Genomic DNA, 24,392 nt, shown 5'->3' with positions numbered 1-24,392 from the left:
GCAGCTGAACGCACTCTGTCCACTGAAGAGTCGGTGTTGATGCTGTTCGCAGGAAACGGACCGCCCCAGAGACTGAGCGGCCCCTGTTCCCCGAACTCATGCAATGGGGCAGCAGACACAGCTCAGCACGGGGCTCAGCTCCGCCTGGGACTCCGCGGGTAAGTGGGGAATATTGTGAAGGAGCTCGCGCATTGTGAACAGGCTGAACGCGATCTTCTCATACGGCGATCTGGATCCACACTCGTAAAGGCAGGCGAATGCCACCCGGGGCAGCCGAGGCTCCTGGACCTTGGGAGAGCTCAGCTCGAGGTACGCCAGGTCCGAGTAAGCGCTGGGACCCTCGTGGATGACCCAGGGCTGGGACCAGCTGAGGGGGTCCCGGGGGAAGGTGCTGAGGTAAAGCCCCAGATGCAGCCGTGAAGTAGGGCTTGTTGGGTGAGAGTAGAGGACCCAGGTGGGCGTCTGGAATTGGTTGGCGAGATTGAGGCGCTTGTGCGGAAAGGGGGTTGGCTGTCGGCTGGCAGTGTGGTCTGGAGAAGAGTCGGAACAGACAACAAATGGTTCTTCACTCCACAGGCCCACGGGAGCCGGGAAGCCAATAACACTGCCGTGGCATCCGCGGGGTGGTTCCACCAGCTTGGGGATGATCTGTCCGTCCAGAAAGGCGGCGCCACCGTCTGTACTCAGCGCCTGGGCTCGGAAATTCAAGGGGGTCCTGGCATTACAGTACAGGACATTGTGCCCATCTTCCTCATCCACCGAAACCACCTGGCACTCCACAGTGTCCAGGTTGGCTACAAACTCGCCAAACTTCCACACCTTGCCGTGGTCGTCACTGTAGAACGTGAAGGCATGAGGGCTGGTCCTGCAGATCTGCCCAAAACACTCCCTGGAGTCAATGTGATAGGTGTAGGCCGGGACAACCAGCCTCCCACACTTGAGCTGGATGCCATGCCCTGGGCCCAAGGCAAAGGTTGCCCACTCCTTGATGGCACAGCCGATGGTGCGATCGGTCAGGTCGGTAATGGCACTCCAGCTCTGGCCTTGGTCCGTACTGCTCACACAGCACAGGCGGGTCACGTTGTTCCCAGTGATGAGCTGGTAGGTCTCCGAGGTGGTCCCCAGGATGGCAATGAAGAACAAGAAGAGCGTGTTGGTGGACGTGTCATACACCGGGCATGGGTTCATGGACCGGTGGCCCTTGAGGTGGGCAGACTGCAGAGCTGCCATATCCTCCCACTGAAAGAGAAGAGAGTCAATCAGCAGAAGGGGATCGAGCTGGAGACCGACACCACAGCTTTAATTCTGATTCCCATGTAAATATAACCAGTAGAACTTCACACGGGACCTCCCAGTGTAACTACAGCAGCGTATCAGCGACAACCCTGGAGAATGCCCGAAAATCCCACTTACACCATTTCTCTAAAGTTTACGCCGATTTTCCACCAGTTACGATTTCACCCCCACTTAGAGAGAGACTCCGAGATACAAGTGGGCAATGGTGCATAAATTCGGAGGCAAAATTATTGCCCCGTCACTAACAAATCTACGACCTGTGGAGCTCCTCACCCTTGAACAATCTACTAGCCTTTAAAAGTCAAGCTGTGTGTCACCTGATCAGCAATCGATTTACTTCAACTTCTCTTCCACTTTCCCTGTATTATGGGCCCAGGACCATAATTTCAAAAGACTCTCACCCGAAACACTTGAACCGTCCCGCCCCTACCTTCGAACCCTGTGTTCCACTAGCCAGAGATCTCACCCCAATCACGAGCCCGAGTTTCCCCTAGTCACTCACCAGCCCACATTCCCCACCCAGTCACTAGCCCAAATAATCTTTTCTTTTCCATCCACCATTTGCCTTTAAGTTATCCATCTTCAATTGGGACAAAGTAAATTGTTGAATGTCACGTCACTAAATTAAGTTCCATATTATTTTTTTGCTCTATGGCTTTTATCCTTGCATTTTCCTGCAGTGTGCTTACTCATTGATTACAAGTTCAGCTCTTAAGGAACCTGATCTGGAGGCTCCACAAGTTGACCAAGTCTCCAATGTTAACCACTGCAGAACTGGTTTACCATTTTATTACACCCTTATTGCACACTCGAAACAGAAACATAGAAATTTACAGCGCAGAAGGAGGCCACTTCGGCCTATCGTGTCCGCGCCGGCCGACAAAGAGCCACATGGCCCTCGGTCAGCAGCCCTGAAGGTTACATATAAACCTACGAGCAATGAACAATGGCGGAAAGGTAAAGAGCATCCGGCCCAACCAGTCCGCCCCACACAACTGCGACTCCCTTACACTGCACCATTCTACACTCCACCCCAACCGGAGCCATGTGATCTCCTGGGAGAGGCAAAAACCAGATTAAAAACCTAGGCCAATTGGGGGGGGGAAAAAATCTAGAAAATTTCCTCTCCGACTCATCCAGGTGATTGAAACTAGTCCAGATCACTCTTGCCATATTCAATTCCCTGCAGTACTTGCCATCGTATCTGCACCAGCCAACAAGAGGTTATTCAGTCTAATCCCACTTACCAGCTCTAGGTCCATAACCCTGCAAGCTATGGCACTTCAAGTGGCCATTCAAGCACCGTTTCAATGTGGTGATGATTTTTGCATCCACCACCCTTCCAGGCAGTGAGTTCCAGACCCCCACAACACTCTGCTTGAAGAAGTCTCCCCTCAAATCCCCTTTGAACCTTTCACCAACCACCTTAAAACTATGCCCCCTTGTAATTGACCCCTCCCCTCCACCAAGGGAAATAAGCCCTTGTTATCCACTATATCCAGGCCCCTCAAAATGTTGTACATCTCAATGAGGTCTCCTCTAAGCCTCCTCTATTTCAATGAGAACAAACCCAGCCTATCTAAATTGTCCTCATAGCTAAGATTCTCCATTCCAGGCAGCATCCTAGTAAATCTCCTATGCACCCTCTCTAATGCAATCACAGTGACCAGAACTGCAAGCAGTACTCCAGCTGTGGCCTAACCAGAGTATTATACAATTTAAGCATAACCTCCCTGCTCTTGTATCCTGTGCCTCGGCCAATAAAGGCAAGCATTCCGTATGCCTGCTTAACCACCTGGCCTGCTACTTTCAGGGATCTATGGACAAGCACTCCAAGGTCTCTTTGTTTATCTACAATATTAAGTGGCCTGCCACTTAATGTGCATACCCGTTCCTTATTAGCCCTCCCAAAGTTCTCCAAATTAAATTCCATTTGCCATTGCTCTGCCCACCTGACCAGTAGACTGATATCCTCCTGCAGTCCATGACTTTCCTCTTCATTATCAACCACACAGCCAATTTTAGTGTCATCTGCAAACTTCTTAATCATACTCCCTATATTCAAATCTATATCCTTGATGTATACCACAAAAAGCAAGGGACCCAGTACTGAGCCCTGCAGAACCCCACTGGAAACATCCTTCCAGTCACAAAAACATCCATCCGTCATTACCCTTTGCTTCCTACCTCTGAGCCAGTTTTGAATCCAATTTGCCCTGGATCCCATTGGCTTTAACCTTTGTGACTAGTCTACAATTTGTGACCTTATCAAAAGCTTTGCTAAAGTCCATATACACTACATCATAAAACACTACCCTCATCTACCCTCCTGGTTACCTCCTCAAAAAATTCAATCAGGTTAGTCAAACACGATCTTCCCTTAACAAATCTGTGCTGACTGCCCCTAATTAATCCTTGCCTTTCCATATGTAGATTTATCCTGTCTTTCAGGATTTTTTCCAATAATTTTCCCACCACTGAGGTTAGGCTGACAGGCCTGTAATTACTCGGCCTATCGCTTTCTCCCTTCTTAACCAAGGGTACCACATTAGCAGTCCTCCAGTACCATGCCCAAATCGAAAAGAGGACTGAAAAATGATGGTCAAGGCCTCTGCTATTTCTTCTTTTACTTCCCTCAACAGTCTGGGATGCATTTCATTATCCACTTTCAAAGCTGCTGACCACCTTAATACTTCCTCTCTCACTATATTTATTTCATCCAGAATTTCATACTCCGCCTCGATAGCAGTATCTGCATTGCCCCTTTCCTTTGTGAAAACAGACGCAAAGTATTCATTAAGAACCATACCAACATCTTCCGCCTCCACACACAGATTACCGTCATGGTCTCTAATAGGCCCTACTCTTTCTTTAGTTATCCTCTTGCTCTTAATATATTTATAGAACATAGAAACATAGAAAATAGGTGCAGGAGCAGGCCATTCTGCCCTTCGAGCCTGCACCGCCATTCAATGAGTTCATGGCTGAACATGCAACTTCAGTACCCCATTCCTGCTTTCTCACCATACCCCTTGATCCCCCGAGTAGTAAGGACTACATCTAATTCCTTTTTGAATATATTTAGTGATTTAGCCTCAACAACTTTCTGTGGTAGAGAATTCCACAGGTTCACCACTCTCTGGGTGAAGAAGTTCCTCCTCATCTCGGTCCTAAATGGCTTACCCCTTATCCTTAGACTGTGACCCCTGGTTCTGGACTTCCCCAACATTGGGAACATTCTTCCTGCATCTAACCTGTCTAAACCCGTCACAATTTTAAACGTTTCTATGAGATCCCCTCTCATTCTTCTGACCTCCAGTGAATATAAGCCCAGTTGATCCAGTCTTTCTTGATATGTCAGTCCCGCCATCCCAGGAATCAGTCTGGTGAACCTTTGCTGCAATCCCTCAATAGTTAGGACACCAAAACTGTACACAATACTCCAGATGTGGCCTCACCAAGGCCCTGTACAACTGTATTAACACGTCCCTGCCCCTGTACTCAAATCCCCTCGCTATGAAGGCCAACATGCCATTTGCTTTCTTAACCGCCTGCTGAACCTGCATGCCAACCTTCAATGACTGATGTACCATGACACCCAGGTCTCGTTGCACCTCCCCTTTTCCTAATCTGTCACCATTCAGATAATAGTCTGTCTCTCTGTTTTTACCACCAAAGTGGATAACCTCACATTTATCCACATTATATTTCATCTGCCATGCATTTGCCCACTCACCTAACCTATCCAAGTCACTCTGCAGCCTCATAGCATCCTCCTCGCAGCTCACACTGCCACCCAACTTAGTGTCATCCGCAAATTTGGAGATACTACATTTAATCCCCTCATCTAAATCATTAATGTACAATGTAAACAGCTGGGGCCCCAGCACAGAACTTTGCGGTACCCCACTAGTCACTACCTGCCATTCTGAAAAGTACCCATTTACTCCTACTCTTGCTTCCTGTCTGACAACCAGTTCTCAATCCATGTCAGCACACTACCCCCAATCCCATGTGCTTTAACTTTGCACATTAATCTCTTGTGTGGGACCTTGTCGAAAGCCTTCTGAAAGTCCAAATACACCACATTCACTGGTTCTCCCTTGTCCACTCTACTAGAAACATCCTCAAAAGATTCCAGAAGATTTGTCAAGCATGATTTCCCTTTCACAAATCCATGCTGACTTGGACCTATCATGTCACCTCTTTCCAAATGCGCTGCTATGACATCCTTAATAATTGATTCCATCATTTTACCCACTACCGATGTCAGGCTGACCGGTCTATAATTCAGTTTTCTCTCTCCCTCCTTTTTTAAAAAGTGGGGTTACATTGGCTACCGTCCACTCCATAGGAACTGATCCACAGTCTATGGAATGTTGGAAAATGACTGTCAATGCATCCGCTATTTCCAAGGCCACCTCCTTAAGTACTCTGGGATGCAGTCCATCAGGCCCTGGGGATTTATCGGCCTTCAATCCCATCAATTTCCCCAACACAATTTCCCGACTAATAAGGATTTCCCTCAGTTCCTCCTACTTACTAGACCCTCTGACCCCTTTTATATCCGGAAGGTTGTTTGTGTCCTCCTTAGTGAATACCGAACCAAAGTACTTGTTCAATTGGTCTGCCATTTCTTTGTTCCCCGTTATGACTTCCCTTGATTCTGACTGCAGGGGACCGACGTTTGTCTTTACTAACCTTTTTCTCTTTATATATCTATAGAAGCTTTTGCAGTCCATCTTAATGTTCCCTGCAAGCTTCCTCTCATACTCTATTTTCCCTGCCGTAATCAAACCCTTGTCCTCCTCTGCTGAGTTCTAAATTTCTCCCAGTCCCCGGGTTCGCTGCTATTTCTGGCCAATTTGTATGCCACTTCCGTGGCTTTAATACTATCCCTAATTTCCCTTGATAGCCATGGTTGAGCCACCTTCCCTTTTTATTTTTACGCCAGACAGGAATGTACAATTGTTGTAGTTCATCCATGCAGTCTCTAAATGTCTGCCATTGCCCATCCACAGTCAACCCCTTAAGTATCATTCGCCAATCTATCCTAGCCAATTCATGCCTCATACCCTTCTTTAAGTTCTGGACCATGGTCTCTGAATTAATTGTTTCATTCTCCATCCTAATGTAGAATTCCACCATATTATTGTCACTCTTCTCCAGGGGGCCTCGCACAACGAGATTGCTAATTAATCCTCTCTCATTACACAACACCCAGTCTAAGATGGCCTCCCCCCTTGTTGGTTCCTCGACATATTGGTCTAGAAACCCATCCCTTATGCACCCCAGGAAATCCTCCTCCACCGTATTGCTTCCAGTTTGGTTTGCCCAATCTATATGCATATTAAAGTCACCCATGATAACTGCTGCACCTTTATTGCATGCACCCCTAATTTCCTGTTTGATGCCCTCCCCAACATCACTACTACTGTTTGGAGGTCTGTCCACAACTCCCACTTACGTTTTTTGCCCTTTGGTGTTCTGCAGCTCTACCCATATAGATTCCACATCATCCAAGCTAATGTCCTTCCTAACTATTGCATTAATCTCCTCTTTAACCAGCAATGTTACCCCACCTCCTTTTCCTTTTATTCTATCCTTCCTGAATGTTGAATAACCTTGGATGTTGAGTTCTCAGCCCTGATCATCCTGGAGCCACGTCTCTGTAATCCCAATCACATCATATCTGTTAACATCTATTTGCACAGTTAATTCATCCACCTTATTACGGATACTCCTTGCATTAAGACACAAAGCCTTCAGGCTTGTTTTTTTAACACCCTTTGTCCTTTTAGAATTATGATGTAGTGTGGCCCTTTTTGTTTCTTGCCTTTGTTTACTCGGCCTTCCACTATTGCTTTTTACCTTTCTACCATCTGTTTCTGACTCCATATTACTTCGCCCTGTCTCGCTGCATAGGTTCCCATCCCCCTGCCATATTAGTTTAAACACTCCAGAACTCCATTAGCAAATGTTACCCCCAGGACATCAGTTCCAGTCCTGCCCAAGTGCAGACCGTCCCTTTTGTACAGGTCCCACTTCCCCCAGAACTGGTTCCAATGTCCCAGGAATTTGAATCCCCCCCTCTTGCACCGCTGCTCAAGCCACATATTTATTCTAACTATCCTGCTCCCTCTACTCTGATTAGCACATGGCACTGGTAGCAATCCAGAGATTACTACCTTTGAGATCCTACTTTTTAATTTAACTCCTAGCTCCCTGAATTCAGCTTCTTACATATATCATTGGTACCTACATGTACCATGACAACTGGCTGTTCACCCTCCCTCTCCAGAATGCTCTGCAGCTGCTCTGAGACATCCTTGACCCTTGCACCAGGGAGACAACATACCATCCTGGAGTCTCGGTTGCGGCCGCAGAAACTCCTATCTATTCCTCTTACAATAGAGTACCCTATCACTATAGCTCTCCCATTCTTTTTCCCGCCCTTCTGTGCAGCAGAGCTACCCATGGTGCCATGAACCTGGCTGCTGGTGCCTTCTCCTGGTAAGTCATCTCCCCCAACAGTATCCAAAACAGTATATCTGTTTTGGAGGGAGATAACCGCAGGGGACTCCTGCACTACCTTCCTGCTGTTGACTTGTCTTTTGGTCACCCATTCACTATCTGTCCTAACCCTTACCTGCGGTGTGACCAACTCACTAAATGTCTCAGGGTTTTCCTTAATTTTACTAGTCAAGAATTTTTCATGCTCTCTTAGCATTCCTAATATCCTTTTTAATTTTACCTCAACTTTCTATATTCCTCCAAAGATTCTACAGTATTTAGCAGTCGGTATACGACATAAGCGTCTCTTTTTTTCTTTATCCTCCCCTGTAAACTAGACATCCAGGGGGCTCTAGAATTGTTATTTCCACCATTTTTCTTTAAGGGCCATGTTTAGCCTGAGCCTTCCAGATCTCCTCCTTGAATGCCTCCCACTGTTCCGACACAGATTTACCCACAAGTAGCTGTTTCCAGTCCACGGTGGCAAAATCAGTCCTCAACTTAGCAAAGTTAGCTTTTCCCCAATTTGGGACGTTTATTCCTGGTAGATTTAATCAATACCGCGACCACCACCCCCCCCACCCCAACCCCTACCTTTTTACCCCCCTCTCTGTCTTGTCTAAAAATCCTGTATCCAGGAATATTGATCTGCCAAACCTGCCCTTCTTTGAGCCATGTCTCTGTAATGGCTGTAATGTCATACTCCCAAGTGTCTACCTGTGCTCGTAGCTCATCTGCCTTATTCGCTATACTCCTTGCATTAAAGTATGTACCATTTAGCACAGGAAGACCTCCTTGATTACTACCTAACCTTCATTTCCTCTGTCTTACAGATTCGCTTTCTAAATTCTTGATATCCAATTACAGCTTTATTTCCTTCCCTATTGAATTTGCTCTCAGATTCCCATCCCTCTGCCAAGCTAGTTTAAGCTCTCCCTGTAGATACTGTAGAAATTGAACTGCCAGGTCAGTCTACAGAAATATCTCAGGAGATAAAAAGGCAATATTTGTCACCTCTATCTGTGTAATTGCATGGGAGCTAAAACAGGAAAGTTCCGGGGGTGAACACACCATCTCTAATCTTAAAAACTTCCCATTAATAGATTGGCAGGCAAAACTGCATTGGGACAATGGGTAGCCTTTAAAGAGGAATTAGTTTGGGTATAGTCAAGGTACATTCCCACTAGGGGGAAAGGTAGGGCAACTAAAGTCAGAGCTCCCTGGATGACAAGAGAGATAGAGAATAAGATGAAGCAGAAAGATAGTGTGTATGAGAGATGGTCAAGAATTCAGGTCAAGAATACATCTCAGAATAAGGCTGAATATAGAAAGTTCAGAGAAGTGAAAAAGAAGAGGGGCAGAGAGGGTATGAGAATAGAATGGCAGCTAATATAAAAGATAATCCAAAAATCTTCTATAGGCATATTAATAATAAAAGGGTAGTAAGAAGTGTAGGGCCGATTAGGGACCAAAAAGGAGACCTATGCATGGAGGCAGAGGATATGGCTGAGGTATGAATACTTTGCATCTGTCTTCACCAAGGAAGATGCTGCCATAGACATAGACATCACATCCTAGAGGAAAACAGGTTCAGGAAAGGGAGGGTGTGACTATTAGGGAGCCAGGTAGCGGGGATTTAGGAGAGGTTGAGAAGGAGATCCCACAGACACTGGTCCTGTTCAATAGGTATGATACATTCACTACCTGTGAGGACAAGCAGAAAGACTGCAGGGAGGTCAGCAACAATGCAGACCAAGGCACCGTGGCTCAGAAAGCTGTCCAAGGGGGGCGGGGGAGAGAGGAGAGAGAAAAGAGCAGAATAGAAATGTAGTGATAGGAGACTAATTAGGGGAATAGATAGCATCCTTTGCAGCCAAGAACGAGAATCCCAAAGGGTGTGTTGCCAGGGCAAGGGATCTCATGACGGCCGGAGGGGAACTTGGAAAGGGAGGGGGTAAATCCAGTCATCGCGGTCCATACTGGAACAAACGACATAGGTAGGAACAGGGAGGAGGTCCTGCTGAAAGAATATCAGGAGTTAGGCTCTAAATTAAAAAGCAGGACCTCAAGGGTAACAATCTCTGGATTATTACCAGAGTCATGTGAAAATTGGCTTAGAAGCAGACAGAGCAGGAGAATTAACACATGGCTAAAGGGCTGGTGTGGGAAAGAGGGCTTCCTTTTCATGGAACAGGATCCACCTGAACCGGAATGGGACCAGTGTCCAAGCGAAAAGGATCAATAGGGAGGTGGCTACGGCTTCAAAGGGGTGGAAGAGGGGGTGGGTGGAAGAGGGGGTGGGTGGATCTACAAGAAACATAACCAGACTAAATATTAGAAAAACAGGAAGAGAGAGCATAGGAAAGAATAAAGTAATGGAGGACATTGACGGCAATGGAATAAATAGAGTTATAGAACAGGAGTCTAAAAGTGGTTAAACATAAAGTGAGAGGAAATCCTATTAAAAATGAGTTAAACTGTCTGTACAGGTAGACATTGTCCATAATAAAACAGGGGAACTGGAGGCAATCGTGTTGCAAGGAACCAGACACAGTCGGGATTACTGAGACATGGCTACAGAAAAATCAGGACTGGGAATTAAACATTGCAGGAAGAACATATTTAGAATAGATGAGAGGGAAAAGGGGAAGTGGAATACCTGTACTTATTAGGGATAACAATGGCAGTAGATAAAAGTGACTCAGCTATCAGCAAGACAAAAATAGAATCCATATGGATAGAGATAGAAGAAAATAAAGGATTAATCACACTAATAGGTGTAGCCTACAGACCTCCCAATAGTGGAAGATGGAAGAAATATGCAGACAGATTAGGGATTGAGTAAAAAAAAAAATAGAATAATAAATCACAGGGGATTTTAACTACCCTGATAGTAAATGGACAGAAGAGGTAGGAAAAGTGGATAAGGGAATGGAGTTCCTACAAGGTGTACAAGACTCCTTTCTATCTCAATATGTAAAAAGCCCAAGAGAGGATTCGCTATTGGATCTAGAAATGGGGAATGAACCAGAGCAATAAGAGAAGTAAAAGTAGGGGAACATCTAGGCAATAGTGACCATAACATAATATGCTTTAAGGTGATAATTGAGAAGGACATAAGTATGACAAAAACCAGTGTAATAGATTAGAGAAAAGCTGATTTTGAGGGTCTGAGAAGAGAACTTAGGAAAATAAAATGGATAACAATATTGGCAAACAACGATGTAGAGCAGCAATGGGAAACATTTAAAACAGAGTTCAACAGAGTGCAGGAACAATATATTCTGGTAAAAGAAAAGAACAAACTAAACACTAATGAGATGCCATGGATGAATAAAACCATAAGGGAACAATTGAGAGTAAGGAAAGAGGCATATATTAAATACATAGAAAGCAGGGGAGTGCATGATAAGGGAGAATACAAAAAGATTAGGAGATAAGTTAAAAAATAAACAATTAGAAAGGCAGAGGAACTAAGAAATTAAATTATCAAGGAACAAAAAAAATAGTAAAATATTTCACAGGTACATCAATAAAAAAAAGGAAAGTTGGGATGGGATAGACAGGATAATACCACAGGTAATGAGAGATGGCAGAAATATTAGATAATATGTTTTCTTCTGTATTTACCAGGGAGATAGAACAGGTGAACGTGACTTTGGATGATGAGATTAGTATATTTAAAATAAAAAGAGGGGTTATATTTAATAAACTAATCACTCAAAGAGGATAAAACCCCTGGTCCGGATGGATTGCATCCACACATTTTAAAAGAATCTAGGGAAGAGATAGCAGAGGCATTACTACACATTTAATAATTCATTAGAAAAAGGTGTAGTGACAGAGGACTGGTGAATATCTATTTTTTAAGAAGGGGTAATAGAACATGTCCAGGTAATTATAGACCAGTCAGCTTAACATCGATGGTAGGAAAAATGGAATCCCTACTAAAGGAGAAAATAGAAAAACACCTAGAAACCAAAAATATAATAATCAATAGTCAGCATGAATTTCAAAAGGGAAAGTCTTGCTTAACCAACCTCATTGAATTTTTTGAAGAAATAACAGAGAGAAAAGACAATAATAATACAGTAGATGTAATTTATCTAGATTTTCAAAAGGCTTTTGATAAGGTACCCTATAATAAACTGATGAACAAGGTCAGAGAATGTGGAGTCAGGGGACAAGTAGCAGAATGGATAGCTAGCTGGCTTCAAGTCAGAAAGCAGAGAGTAGGGGTAAAGGGTAACTATTCACAGTGGCAGAAGGTGGGTAGTGGTGTTCCACAAGGATCAGTGCTGGGACCACTGTTGTTCACAATTTATATTAACGATTTAGACTTTGGAATCAAAAACGATTTCTAAATTTGCGGATGACACCAAATTGGGAGAGATAGTCAATACTGAGGCGGACTGCAACAAATTACAAGGGAATATTAATAAACTTGCAGAATAGTCAAATGAAGTTCAACACAGGTAACGGAGGTATTTTTTTGGTAGGAAGAATAGGAAGATGACTTATTACTTGGAGGATGCAAGTCTAGGTGAGATGAGGAGGAATTTCTTCTCTCAGAGTGTTGTAAATCTATGGAATTCTCTGCCCCAGAGAACTGTGGCGTCTGGGTCATTCTATATATTTAAGATGGAGATAGACAAATATGAGCGATAAGGGAATAAAGGGTTATGGGAAGGGAAGTGAGGCTGAGACCATGATCAGATCAGCCATGATCTTATTGAATGGCGGAGCAGGCTCGAGGGGCCAGGTTGCCTATTCCTATGTTTTTATATGTAGAGGAACAAAGGGATCTCGGAGTACAAATACACACATCAAAGTTGTGCAACAGGTTAACAAGGCCATTAAAAAAAAGCAAACCAAGCACTAGTGTTTATTTCTAGAGATATAGAACTGAAAAGTGGGGAAGTTATGCTAATTCTGTATCGAACCCTGGTTAGACTACACTTAGAGTACTGATTACAGTTCTGGTCACCATATTATAAAAAACATATAAAAGGCACTGGAGAGAGTGCAGAGAAGATTTACAAGGATGATACCAGAAATGTGAGGGTATACATATCAGGAAAGATGAACAGGCTATGTGCTCTGTGGACTGTTCCCAGGGATGCACACCGAGACAGACATCATCTGCTGCTGGAGAGCCATTAACTCGGTGAAAGACGCACTTTGGTCTTCCCGAAACTTGCTGGTCCCTTCCATAGCAAGGAGATGTCCACGGCCGAGTGTTGCAGACTGGCGCAATCCAAGGTCCAGGAGTACGTGCTGAGGAACGCACTAAAGATTGGTGCAGATGCCACAAAGGCACGATGGGGAAGAGCCACAGTTTAAGGCCCTTCCGCCACAGTAAACCCAGGGAATGGAACCAGACACCGCCCCCCCACCCCCCTCGGGCTGTACTTGTTAATCTGCTTGTATACATAGAGCACCATGAACTGAAAAACACCCGTGTTGTGCCATGTATAATGAAAGTCTCTGCAATGTTTAGTAAACTTGTAAAGAAATGTAAATGTATCCCCATTCGTTCCCTGTACTGCTTTTATCTGCATAGTGCTACATGTAACGCGATTCGTGATCGGTGTTGAAATGTATCCTGGAATGTAATGTAAACGTGTTCTCATCTGCTCCATGTAATACCCTTATTTGCACATTAGTACATGTAACGGGATTTATGGAATGTACTAAACTGTACCTTGAAATGAAATGCACGCTGATGCATTGTATGGAACTGTTGTCAGCATCCAAACGAATTGTATGGAATTGCTGACTGCAAATGTACTGAGCTATTTTCCAGTGTATTGTGAAAATTTTATATGAATAAAGTATATTTTTGGAAAAAAAAAGATGAACAGGTTATGTCTCTTTTCTCTTGAAAAAAGGCTAAGGGTTGGCCAAATAGAAGTCTTTAAAATTCTGAAAAGTTTTGATAGAGTGGATAATACAGAGAGAATGTTTCCACTTGTGGGGAAGAACACAACTAGAGGCCATCAATATAAGATCATCACCAGACAGTGTTGAGAATGTGGATCTCGCTACCACAGGGAGTGGTTAAAGCGAATAGTATCGATTCATTTAAGGGGAGGCTAGACAAGCATAAGAGGGAGACGGGAATAGAGGGTTATGCTGATAGATTGAAATGAGGAAAGACAGGAGGAGGCTCGAGTGGAGTCTAAATACCAGCATGGACTGGTTGGGTCGAATGGCCTGTATGTGTCATATATTCTATGTAATCCTATGTAAAGGAGGAGGTAGCGGAGATACTGGATGGGATAAAAAATTGATAAAGACAAGGTAGTAGAAAGGGTGGCTATACTTAGATAAGTCACCAGGACCAGATAGGATGCATCCTAGGATGCTGAGGAAAGTAAAGGAAGAAATCATGGAGGCACTGGCCATAATCTTCCAATCCTCCCTAGAAATGGGGTTGGTGGCAAAGGACTGCAAACGTTATATGCAAAAAGTGTGTATAGATAAACTCAGCAACTATAGTTTAACATCGATAGTGAGGAAGCTTTTAGAAACAATAATCAGGGACAATATTAACAGTCACTTAGACAAGTGTGGATTAATTAAAGAAAGCCAGCATAGATTTGTTAAAGATAAATCGTGCTCCACCAACTTGATTGAGTTTTTTGCTGAGGTAACAGAGAAGGTTGATGAGGGCAATGTGGTGGACGTGGTGTACATGGATTTCCAAAACGCTTTCGATAAAGTGCCAAAGTTGAAGCCCATGGAATTAAAGGGACAGTGGCAGCATGGATACAAAATTGGCTCAGTGACAGGAAACAGAGAGTAGTGGTGAATGGTTGTTTTTCGGACTGGAGGTAGGTATACAGCAGTGTTTCCACTGCTTTTCTTTATATACAACAATGACTTGGATGTGGGTGTATAGGGCACAATTTCAAAATTTACAGATCACACAAAACTTGTATAGTGAACAGTGAGGAGGTTAGTGATAGACTTCAAGAGGACACAGACAGGCTGGTGGAATGGGCGGACACGTGGCAGATGAAAGTTAACGCAGAGAATTGTGAAGTAATACATTTAGGTAGAATGAGAGGAAATATCAACTGAAGGTAACAATTCTAAAGGGGTGTATATGTGCATAAATCGTTGAAGGTGGCAGGGCAGGTTGAGAAAGAGGTTAAAACAGCTTATGGGATCCTGGGCTTCACTTCATGAATAGTGGTAGAGTGGAAAAGTGTGGAAATGATAATGAACCTGTATAAAACATTGGTTCTGCCTCAACTGGAGTATTGTCCCCAATTCTGGGCACCGCACTTTAGGAAGGATGTGAAGGCCTTCAAGAGGGTGCAGAAAAGATTTACGAAAATGGTTCTAGGGATCAGACACTTCAGTTATGTGGATAGACTGGAGAAGCTGGGGTTGTTCTCCTTAGAGCAGAGATGATTTGATAGAAGTGTTCAAAATCATGAGGGGGCGAGACAGAGTAGATAGTACAGTGGTGGGGGTAATTGTGCATGAAACACAAAAGGATGGTATGCAGGTACAACAAGTAATCAGAAAGGCCAATGGAATCTTGGCCTTTATTGCAAAGGGGATGGAGTATAAAAGCAGGGAAGTCTTGCTACAGCTGTGCAGGGTATTGGTGAGGCCACACCTGGAATACTGCGTGCAGTTTTGGTTTCCATATTTACGAAAGGATATACTTTGTTTTGGAGGCAGTTCAGAAAAGGTTCACTAGGTTGATTCCAGGGATGAGAGGGTTGACTTATGAAGAAAGGTTGAGTAGGTTGGGCATCTACTCATTGGAATTCAGAAATATGAGAAGTGATCTTATCGAAACATATAAGATTATGAGAGGGCTTGACAAGGTGGATGCAGAGAGGATGTTGCCACTGATGGGGGAGACTAGAACTAGAGGGCATGGTCTTAGAATAAGGGGCCACCCATTTAAAACAGATGAGGAGGAATTTCTTCTCTCAGAGGGTTGTAAATCTGTGGAATTCGCTGCCTCAGAGAGCTGTGGAAGCTGGGACATTGAATACATTTAAGACAGAAATAGACAGTTTCTTAAACGATAAGGGGATAAGGGAATAAGGGGTTATGGGGAGCGGGCAGGGAAGTGGAGCTGAGTCCATGATCAGATCAGCCATGATCTTATTGAATGGCGGACCAGGCTCGAGGAGCCATATGGCCTACTCCTGTTCCTATTTCTTATGTTCTTATAAGAGAGAGTAACTGTTCCCATTAGCGGACGGGTCAAGAACCAAAGGACACAGATTTTAGGTGATTGGCAAAAGGACCACAGCAACACAAGATAAAACTTTTTTTTTTACACAGCGAGTGGTTAGGATCTGGAATGCACTGCTTGAAAGGGTGGTGGATTCAATCACTGTTTTCAAAAGGGAGTTGGATAAGTTCTTGAAAGAACAAAAAATTGCAGGGCTATGCGGAAGGTAGGGGGAGGTGTTGGTGGGAGAAGTGGAACTAGCTGAAGTGCTCTTGGAGAGCCGGCACGGACTCAAAGGGCCGAACGGCCGCCATCTGTGCTGTAACCATGCTATGATTCTATTATATCTGCGCCGGCCGAAAGAGAGCTATCCAGGCTAATCCCACTCTCGGTCCGTAGCCCTGAAGGTTAGGGCACTTCAAGTGCATATCCAAGTACTTTTTAAATACAATTAGGGTTTCTGCGTCCAGCACCCTTCCAGGCAGTGAGCTCCAGACCCTCACCACACTGAGTGAAAATAGTTCTCTTTAACTCCCTGTAATCCTTCTACCAATTACATAAAATCTATGCTCCCTGGGTATTGACCTCTCTGCCAAGGGGAAATAGGTCCTTCCTATCCACTCTAACTCAACCGCTCATAATTTTATATACCTCAATCAAGTCTCCTTTCAACCTCCTCTGTTCCAAAGAAAATCCCAGCCTATCCAATCTTCCCTCATAGCTAAAACTCTCCAGTCCTGGCAACATCCTCATAAATCTCCTCTGTACACTCTTCTAGTGCAATCACCAGAACTGCACGCAGTACTCTAGCTGTGGCCTATACAGTCCAAGCATAACCTCCCTGTTCTTATATTCTATGCCTTGGCTAATAAAGGCAAGTATTCCATAAGCCTTCTTAAGCCCCTTATCTACCTGTCTTGCTACCTGCAGGGATCTGTGGACGTGCACTCCAAGGTCCCTTTGTTCTTCTATACTCAGTATCCTACCATTTAGTGTTTATTACCTTACCTTGTTTGCCCTCCCCAAGTTACCTCACACTTCACCAGATTGAATTCCATTAGCCACTTTTCTGTCCACCTGACCAGTCCATTGATACTCCAGTGCAGTACTGAGGGAGCGCTACACTGTCAGAGGTGCTGTCTTTCGGATGAGACGTTAAACCGAGGCCCCATCTGCCCTCACGTGGACGTAAAAGATCCCATGGCACTATTTCGAAGAAGAGCAGGGGAGCTATCCGCGATGTCCTGGCCAATATTTATCCCTCAATCAACATATCATATTGCCGTTTGTCGGAGCTTGCAATGCACAAATTGGCTGCCGCATTTCCCACATTAGGTAAAATAATGGGACTAAAGGCGGACAAGTCCACTGGACCCAATGCCTTACATCCTAGGGTCTTAAGAGAAGTGGCAGCAGAGATAGTGGATGCACTGGTTGTAATCTACCAAATTTCCCTGGATTCTGGGGTGGTTTCAGCGGATTGGAAAAACGCAAATGTACCGCCCCTAGTTAAAAAAAGGAGGGAGACAGAAAGCAGGAAACTATAGACCAATTAGCCTAATATCTGTCGTTGGGAAAATACTGGAGTCCATTATTGAGGAAGCAGTAGCAGGACATTTGGAAAAGCATAATTCAATCAAGCAGAGTCAGCATAGTTTTATGAAAGGGAAATTATGTTTGACCAATTTGCTGGAGTTCTTTGAGGATGTAACGAGCAGGGTGGATAAAGGGGAACCAGTGGACGTGGTGAATTTGGATTTCTAGAAGGCATTCGATAAGGTGCCACATAAAAGGTTACTGCACAAGATAAAAGTTCACGGGGTTGGGGGTAATATATTAGCATGGACAGAGGATTGGCTAACTAACAGAAAACAGAGAGTCGGGATAAATGGGTCATTTTCCGGTTGGCAAACAGCGACTAGTGGGGTGCCACAGGGATCGGTGCTGGGTCCTCAACTATTTACAATCTATATTAATGACTTGGATGAAGGAACCGAGTGTAATGTAGCCAAGTTTGCTGATGATACAAAGAAGGCTGGGAAATCAAATTGTGAGGAGGACACATAAAATCTTCAAAGGGACATAGACAGGCTAAGTGAGTGGGCAAAAATCGGCAGATGGGAGTATAATGTGGGAAACTGCGAGGTTATCCACTTTAGCAGAAATAATGGAAAAGCAAATTATAATTTAAATGGGAGAAAAATTGCAAAGTGCTGCAGTACAGAGGGACCTGGGGGTCCTTGTGCATGAAACACAAAAAGTTAGTATGCAGGTACAGCAAGTAATCAGGAAGGCAAATGGAATGTTGGCCTTTATTGCAAGGGGGATAGAGAATAAAAGCAGAGAAGTCCTGCTACAACTGTACAGGGTATTGGTGAGGCCACACCTGGAGTACTGTGTACAGTTTTGGTCTCCATTTTTAAGGAAGGATATACTTGCATTGGAGGCAGTTCAGACAAGGTTCACTCGGTTGATTCTGGAGATGAGGGAGTTGACTTATGAAGATAGGTTGGGCCTATACACATTGGAGTTCAGAAGAATGAGGTGTGATCTTATCGAAACATACAAGATAATGAGGGGGCTCGACAAGGTGGATGCAGAGAGGATATTTCCACTCATAGGGGAAACTAAAACTAGGGGACATAATTTTAGAATAAGGGGCGCCCATTTAAAACTGAGATGAGGAGAAATTTCTTCAGAGGGTTGTAAATCTATGGAATTCTCTGCCCCAGAGAGCTGTGGAGGTTGGATCATTGAATATATTTAAGGCAGAGATAGACAGATTGTTTTTGAGCAATAAGGGAGTAAAGGGTTATAGGGAGTAAAGGGTTATGGGGAGCGGGCAGGAAAGTGGAGCTGAGTCCATGATCAGATCAGCTAAGATATTGAATGGTGGAGCAGGCTCGAGGGGCTGAAAGCACTAGTGCTTTACAGCCAATTAAGTAATTTTGAAGTGTTGTCACTGTTGTCATAAGAACATAAGAAATAGGAGCAGGAGTAGGCCATTCAGCCCCTCGAGCCTGCTCCACCATTCAATATCATAGCTCATCTGATGGTCGTGAAAGGCGCTATAGAAATGAAAATCTTTAAAAATATATATCTTCCTGCAGTCTCAGCTTTCTTCCTCACCATCAACCACACGGCCAACCTTTGCATCATCTGCCAGCTTCTTAATCCTGCCCTAGACATTGAAATCTAAAATCACTGATTATCACCGGCTAGCTCCTGTGGACTACGTGAATGTCCGAGTGAGAGTAGGATTGGGTTTGGCTGTGATCACAAAGCCTGTGGATTACCCATTGACTGGGGTCACACATGGATGGGTGGTTAGCGGGGTGCTGCTTACCTCTGGGGCCAGAGTGTTGACGAGTGTAGCAGAGGAAAGCAATGGGCGGCATTAGTCTGTCCAGGGACCGAGGTTCACACTCACCTCCACATGGGTCCGGGAGACCGACCCCCGGCGGAGCACCAACAGGTTCGCGTCTGCATCAGCCGGACTGAGTCTTTGCTCGGCGAAGGCCAGGATGGTGCCCGAGCCGGCCAGGTAGACCAGAGCCGGGATCCGGTAGGTCAGCCCGCTCCTGGCCTGCTCGAATAATATGGTCCTGGCAGGGAGATAGCGGGAGGTCATCTCGCCGAGTCAGCACTGTGTGCGTGGGTCCAATCAGAGGGGATAGCTAGCTTACTCACTCACTCACTCACCGAGGGACACTGATGTCTATCTAACGCTGTAACTGAGCGGCAGATACTGGCCACGGGCCATTCGCTCTGTGTGTGTGTCTGACCCAGAAACGGCAGTAGAACAGTCCCTATTGTCAACCCCCAAACAACCAATGTGCTGAGTGTGTGTTTTTTTTTCAATTAAGAAACCATCAACCCATCCCGTGAATTCGGCCAGCCCCACCAATCCACACTGAGCTCCAGCAAGGCCTCTTGCAGATTGTAAATGGACACAACACCCGCCCCCTCTCTCAGTCCCCGGCTGGTGCCCACAGCACTGGCCAGGATAGCCCAACGGCTGGGCACTGATGGCCGGCGGCTGGTCAATCAGATAAAGGTGCCTCCGGGAACACATGCTTCCAGGGAGAGCAAAACACTGGGGGGCAGCTATCCCCCGGGTCCGCGTCACTGTCCCATTTAACCATCACTGTCCCAATTACCCCTCACTGCCTCATTTAACCCTCACTCCCCATCAGTGTCCCATTTAACCCCTCACTCTCCATCACTGTCCCATTTAACCATTGCTGTCCCATTTAACCATCACTCTCCATCACTCTCCCATTTAACCCTCAGTCCCCACTGGAGTCCCATTTAACCCTCAGTCCCCACTGGAGTCCCATTTAACCCTCAGTCCTGATGCGGCTGTAGGATTGCGATTTGCAAATTGCAATGATGTCCCACCTGAGACAGCGAGGTATCTCAGGACCCTACCCAAGGTGGTGGCAGCCACAGATCCAGTAAAACTGGGGCAGTAAGTGTTCCGGCACCACACCACGTCGACTACCACCCCACCTGCCCCAGTCGGGGGCACTTAACATTGGCCCCCATGTGTCAGCAAGTGATGGAGCCTCTCTTCTATCACTGCTGGTCCTGTTAATTACTTCCCATCAGGGAAACCATTAGTTTATTCCAAGTAAGACTTGATATTTTAGACTGTGGAACATGGCAGAAGTGCATGCCATTTTGTAAAGGATTCATTGCAAAGGTACATTCCTTTATGCAGGCAAAATACTTAGATATTTCCTTTGAGTGATGTAACTAAGAGAAGCTTTAACATCTTCACATTTAGAAAGGGTCTCAGAGTTGGATCCTGCTCCCCCCCCCCCCTCCCTTGGTGAATAATGAGCACTTTATGCTCAACACAAATCCTCACATACAAACAAGGGTCTCCAGAGGTGGCATGTGACTGTAACTAATTCCAGCTGCTGTAACTGTTCTTTATAGCTTGTAAGAAATCATGCTCAAATACCTCTATGGCTTCGACCCTCTCTACCTCTGTAACCTCCTCCAGCCCTATCACCCTCTGAGAATTCTGCATTCCTCCAATGCTGGCCTCTTGTCCATTCCCCACTTTATTCGCCCCACCATTCAGCTGCCGAGACCCTGAGCTCTGGAATTCCCTCCTAAACCTCCCCGTCTCTACACCTCTCTCTCTTCCTTTAAGATGCTCCTTAAAACCTACCTCTGTGACCAAGCTTATGTCTTCATGTCTCCTTTGGCACACTGTCTTTTTAAAGTCAGATAACGCTCCTGTGAAGCTCCTTGGGACCTTGTACTACATTAAAGGCGCTATATAAATGCAAATGTTGTTGACTGGGCCTGGCTTTGCAGAATTGGTTACATGTTGCATTTTCAACTAACTTCAATTTGTCTCATGCCTAAAGTCAACCCAAATTTAGGTTTGGAAGCAGTCCGATATTTTGACTCTGCTCCTGTGCAATAGAATCATAGAAATCATAGATTCATAGAAATTTACAGCACAGAAGGAGGCTGTTCAGCCCAATGTGTACGTGCCGACCGACAAAGAGCTATTCAACCTAATCCCACTTTCCAGCTCTTGATCGGTAACCCTGTAGGTCAAGTGCATATCCAGCTACTTTTTAAATATGATGAGGGTTTCTGCCTCTACCACCCTTTCAGGCAGTGAGTTCCAGACCCCCACGACCCTCTGGGTGAAAACATTTCTTCTCAAATCCCCTCTAAACCTTCTACCAATTACTTTAAATCCATGCCCACTGGTAATTGACCCCTCTGCTAAGGGAAATAGGTCCTTCCTATCCACTCTATCTAGGCCCCTCATAATTTTATACACCTTAATCAGGTCTCCTCTGCTCCAAAGAAAACAACCCCAGCCTATCAATCTTTCCTCATAGCTAAAATTCTCCAGTCCAGGCAACATCCTCGTAAATCTCCTCTGTACCCTTGCTAGTGCAATCACATCTTTCCTATAATGTGGTGACCAGAACTGCACGCATTACTCCAGCTGTGGCCTAACTAGTGTTTTATACAGTTGAAGCATAACTTCCCTGCTCTTGTATTCTCTGCCTCGGCCTTCTTAACCACCTTATCTACATGTCCTGCTACCTTCAGGGATGTGTGGACATAGAAACATAGAAAAATAGAAACATAGAAAATAGGTGCAGGAGCAGGCCATTCGGCCCTTCAAGCCTACGCCACCATTCAATATGATCATGGCTGATCATGCAACTTCAGTTCCCCATTCCTGCCTTTTCTCCATGCCCCCTGATTCCTTTAGCCGTAAGGGCCACATCTAACTCCCTTTTGAATATATCCAACAAACTGGACTCAACAACTTTCTGTGGTAGAGAATTCCACAGGTTCACAATTCTCTGGGTGAAAAAGTTTCTCCTCATCTCGGTCCTAAATGGCTTACCCCTTATCCTTAGACTGTGACCCCTGGTTCTGGACTTCCCCAACATCGGGAACATTCTTCCTGCATCTAATCTGTCCAGTCCCGTCAGAATTTTATATGCTTCTATGAGATCTCCTCTCATTCTTCTAAATTCCAGTGAATATAAGCCTAGTCGATCCAGTCTTTCTCCATATGTCAGTCCAGCCATCCCGGGAATCAGTCTGGTGAACCTTCGCTGCACTCATTGAAAGTTGGCTTGCAGGTACAGCAGGCAGTAAAGGAAGCAAATGGCACGTTGGCATTTGAAGCAATAGGATTTGAGTATAGGAGCAGGGAGGTTTTGCTGCAGTTGTACAAGGCCATGGTGAGACCACATCTTGACTATTGTGTGCAGTTTTGGTCTCCTAATCTGAGGAAGGACGTTCTTGCTATCCGAGTAGAGCGCTTGCTTTGGGAGTCTCATGTCTGGCATGCGGACAATGTGGCCCGCCCAGCGGAGCTGGTCGAGTGTGGTCAGTGCTTCAATGCTGGCAGTCAATGGTTCTACAAAGTTGTGAGCATTCTCACAGGTGCATACATTACACTTACCGTATTGTGGAGTCAGGAGGAGCCACCCAATTTGCTGTGGGCCTGCCGCCGGCCACATTAGGCACTTGTGCTACACCATGATCACCATTCACGTGCCATCCAATTTCTAGGCTATAAATTTAGTTCAGAATTCTCAATGATGACACTTCACAACTTAGTCATTTAGACAGCTTTTATTGTAAATCACAGGTTTATCAATGAAACAGTCTGCACAGCAAAAGTCCTATAGAGAGACCAAAAGAACAGCAGCAACTACTTGCATTTATATAGCACCTTTAACCTAGGCACTTCACAGGAGCGTAATCAGATAAACTCCGACACCAAGCCACATAAAGAAATATTAGGAGAGGTGACAAAAAGCTCTTTGGTAAAGAGATAAATTTTAAGGAGCGTCTTAAAGGAGGAGGGAGAGGCAGAGATGCGGAGAGATTTAGGGAGGAAATTCCAAAGCTTAGGGCCTTGGCAGCTGAAGGCATGGCCACCAATGGTGGAGCAATTAAAATAGGGGATGAGTAAGAGGCAGAGATATTGGAGGGTTGTAGGGCTAGAGGAGGTTACAGAGATAGGGTAGGATGAGGCCGTTGAGGGATTTGAAACAAGGATGAGAATTTTAAATTGGAAGTGTTGGTGGACCGAGAGCCAATGCAGGTCAGCGAGCACAGGGGAGATCGCGGAAGAGGACTTTGTGTGAGATAGGATTCAACCAGCAAATGAGCTTAAGTTTACGGAGGGTGCAAGGTAGAGGCCAACCGGGAGAGCATTGGAACAGTCGAGTCTACAGATAACAAAGGTATGGATGAGGGTTTCCGCAGCAGATGTGCTGAGGGAGGGTGGAGACAGAGGTGGAGGAAGGCAGTTTTGATGATGGAGCGGATATGGAATCAGAAGCTCTACTCAGAGTCCAAATGGACAGGTGATACATTACCGACTTGGCCTGCCAACTGGGCCTAATTCTATTCTATGGTGTTTGCCAGCTCCCAAGTATTCAAAACTTTCCTTTTAAACCCTTTGGGTCCTGGGTGCATATGACCCTAACCACATGTACTTGTCAAATGATTAAACAAACACAAGGAAGAGATAAACACAAGTCCACATAAGGTCGAACTAATAAGTAGACACACAAAGGGTACTAGAAATCTGGAGCTCTCTACTCCAAAAGGGAAGAGCTTTGAGGAAAGAGCATGGGAGTGGGAATAAGTGGCTAGTTCTTTCAAAGAGCAGGCACAGGCACAATGGGTCAAATAGCCTCCCTTCTGCACTGTAATTTCTGAGGCCCCAATATTGGTGGCCTTACCACCCACTGCCGCCGATTGCCGGCGAGTTTTGCTGCCGTTTTCCTCTCTTCCCCATTTTCCACTTGGGCTGGAGCGGGTGGGAGGGGAGTATCGTTGGGAACCGCCTGCTGACGTCCTCTGG

At 45.2% G+C, this 24,392-nt stretch overlaps 1 protein-coding gene across 1 annotated transcript; it reads right to left on the bottom strand.

Annotated features, from left to right (window-relative positions):
- Positions 1–96: 96 nt before the first annotated feature.
- On the bottom strand, positions 97–19,646 carry neu4 (sialidase 4). Its single transcript, XM_070884027.1, has 2 exons — positions 19,446–19,646; positions 97–1,239 (listed from the first exon to the last, which is right to left on the bottom strand). Exons 1-2 carry the CDS (start codon positions 19,644–19,646, stop codon positions 97–99), a joined length of 1,344 nt encoding a protein of 447 aa, XP_070740128.1.
- Between the last annotated feature and the right edge of the window lie 4,746 nt (positions 19,647–24,392).

The sequence above is a fragment of the Pristiophorus japonicus genome, chromosome 6, assembly GCF_044704955.1.
Source record: "Pristiophorus japonicus isolate sPriJap1 chromosome 6, sPriJap1.hap1, whole genome shotgun sequence".
NCBI lineage: Eukaryota > Metazoa > Chordata > Chondrichthyes > Pristiophoridae > Pristiophorus > Pristiophorus japonicus.
This window is presented reverse-complemented; position numbering and strand designations above follow the sequence as displayed.

Excerpts from the sequence above, each read along its gene's own strand:
- neu4 (XM_070884027.1), bottom strand. The coding sequence starts at position 19,646 with ATGACCTCCCGCTATCTCCCTGCCAGGACCATATTATTCGAGCAGGCC. Across the intron at positions 1,240-19,445 it reads TCTCCCGGACCCATGTGGAG|TGGGAGGATATGGCAGCTCT; the intron begins GTGAGTGTGAAC and ends CTTCTCTTTCAG.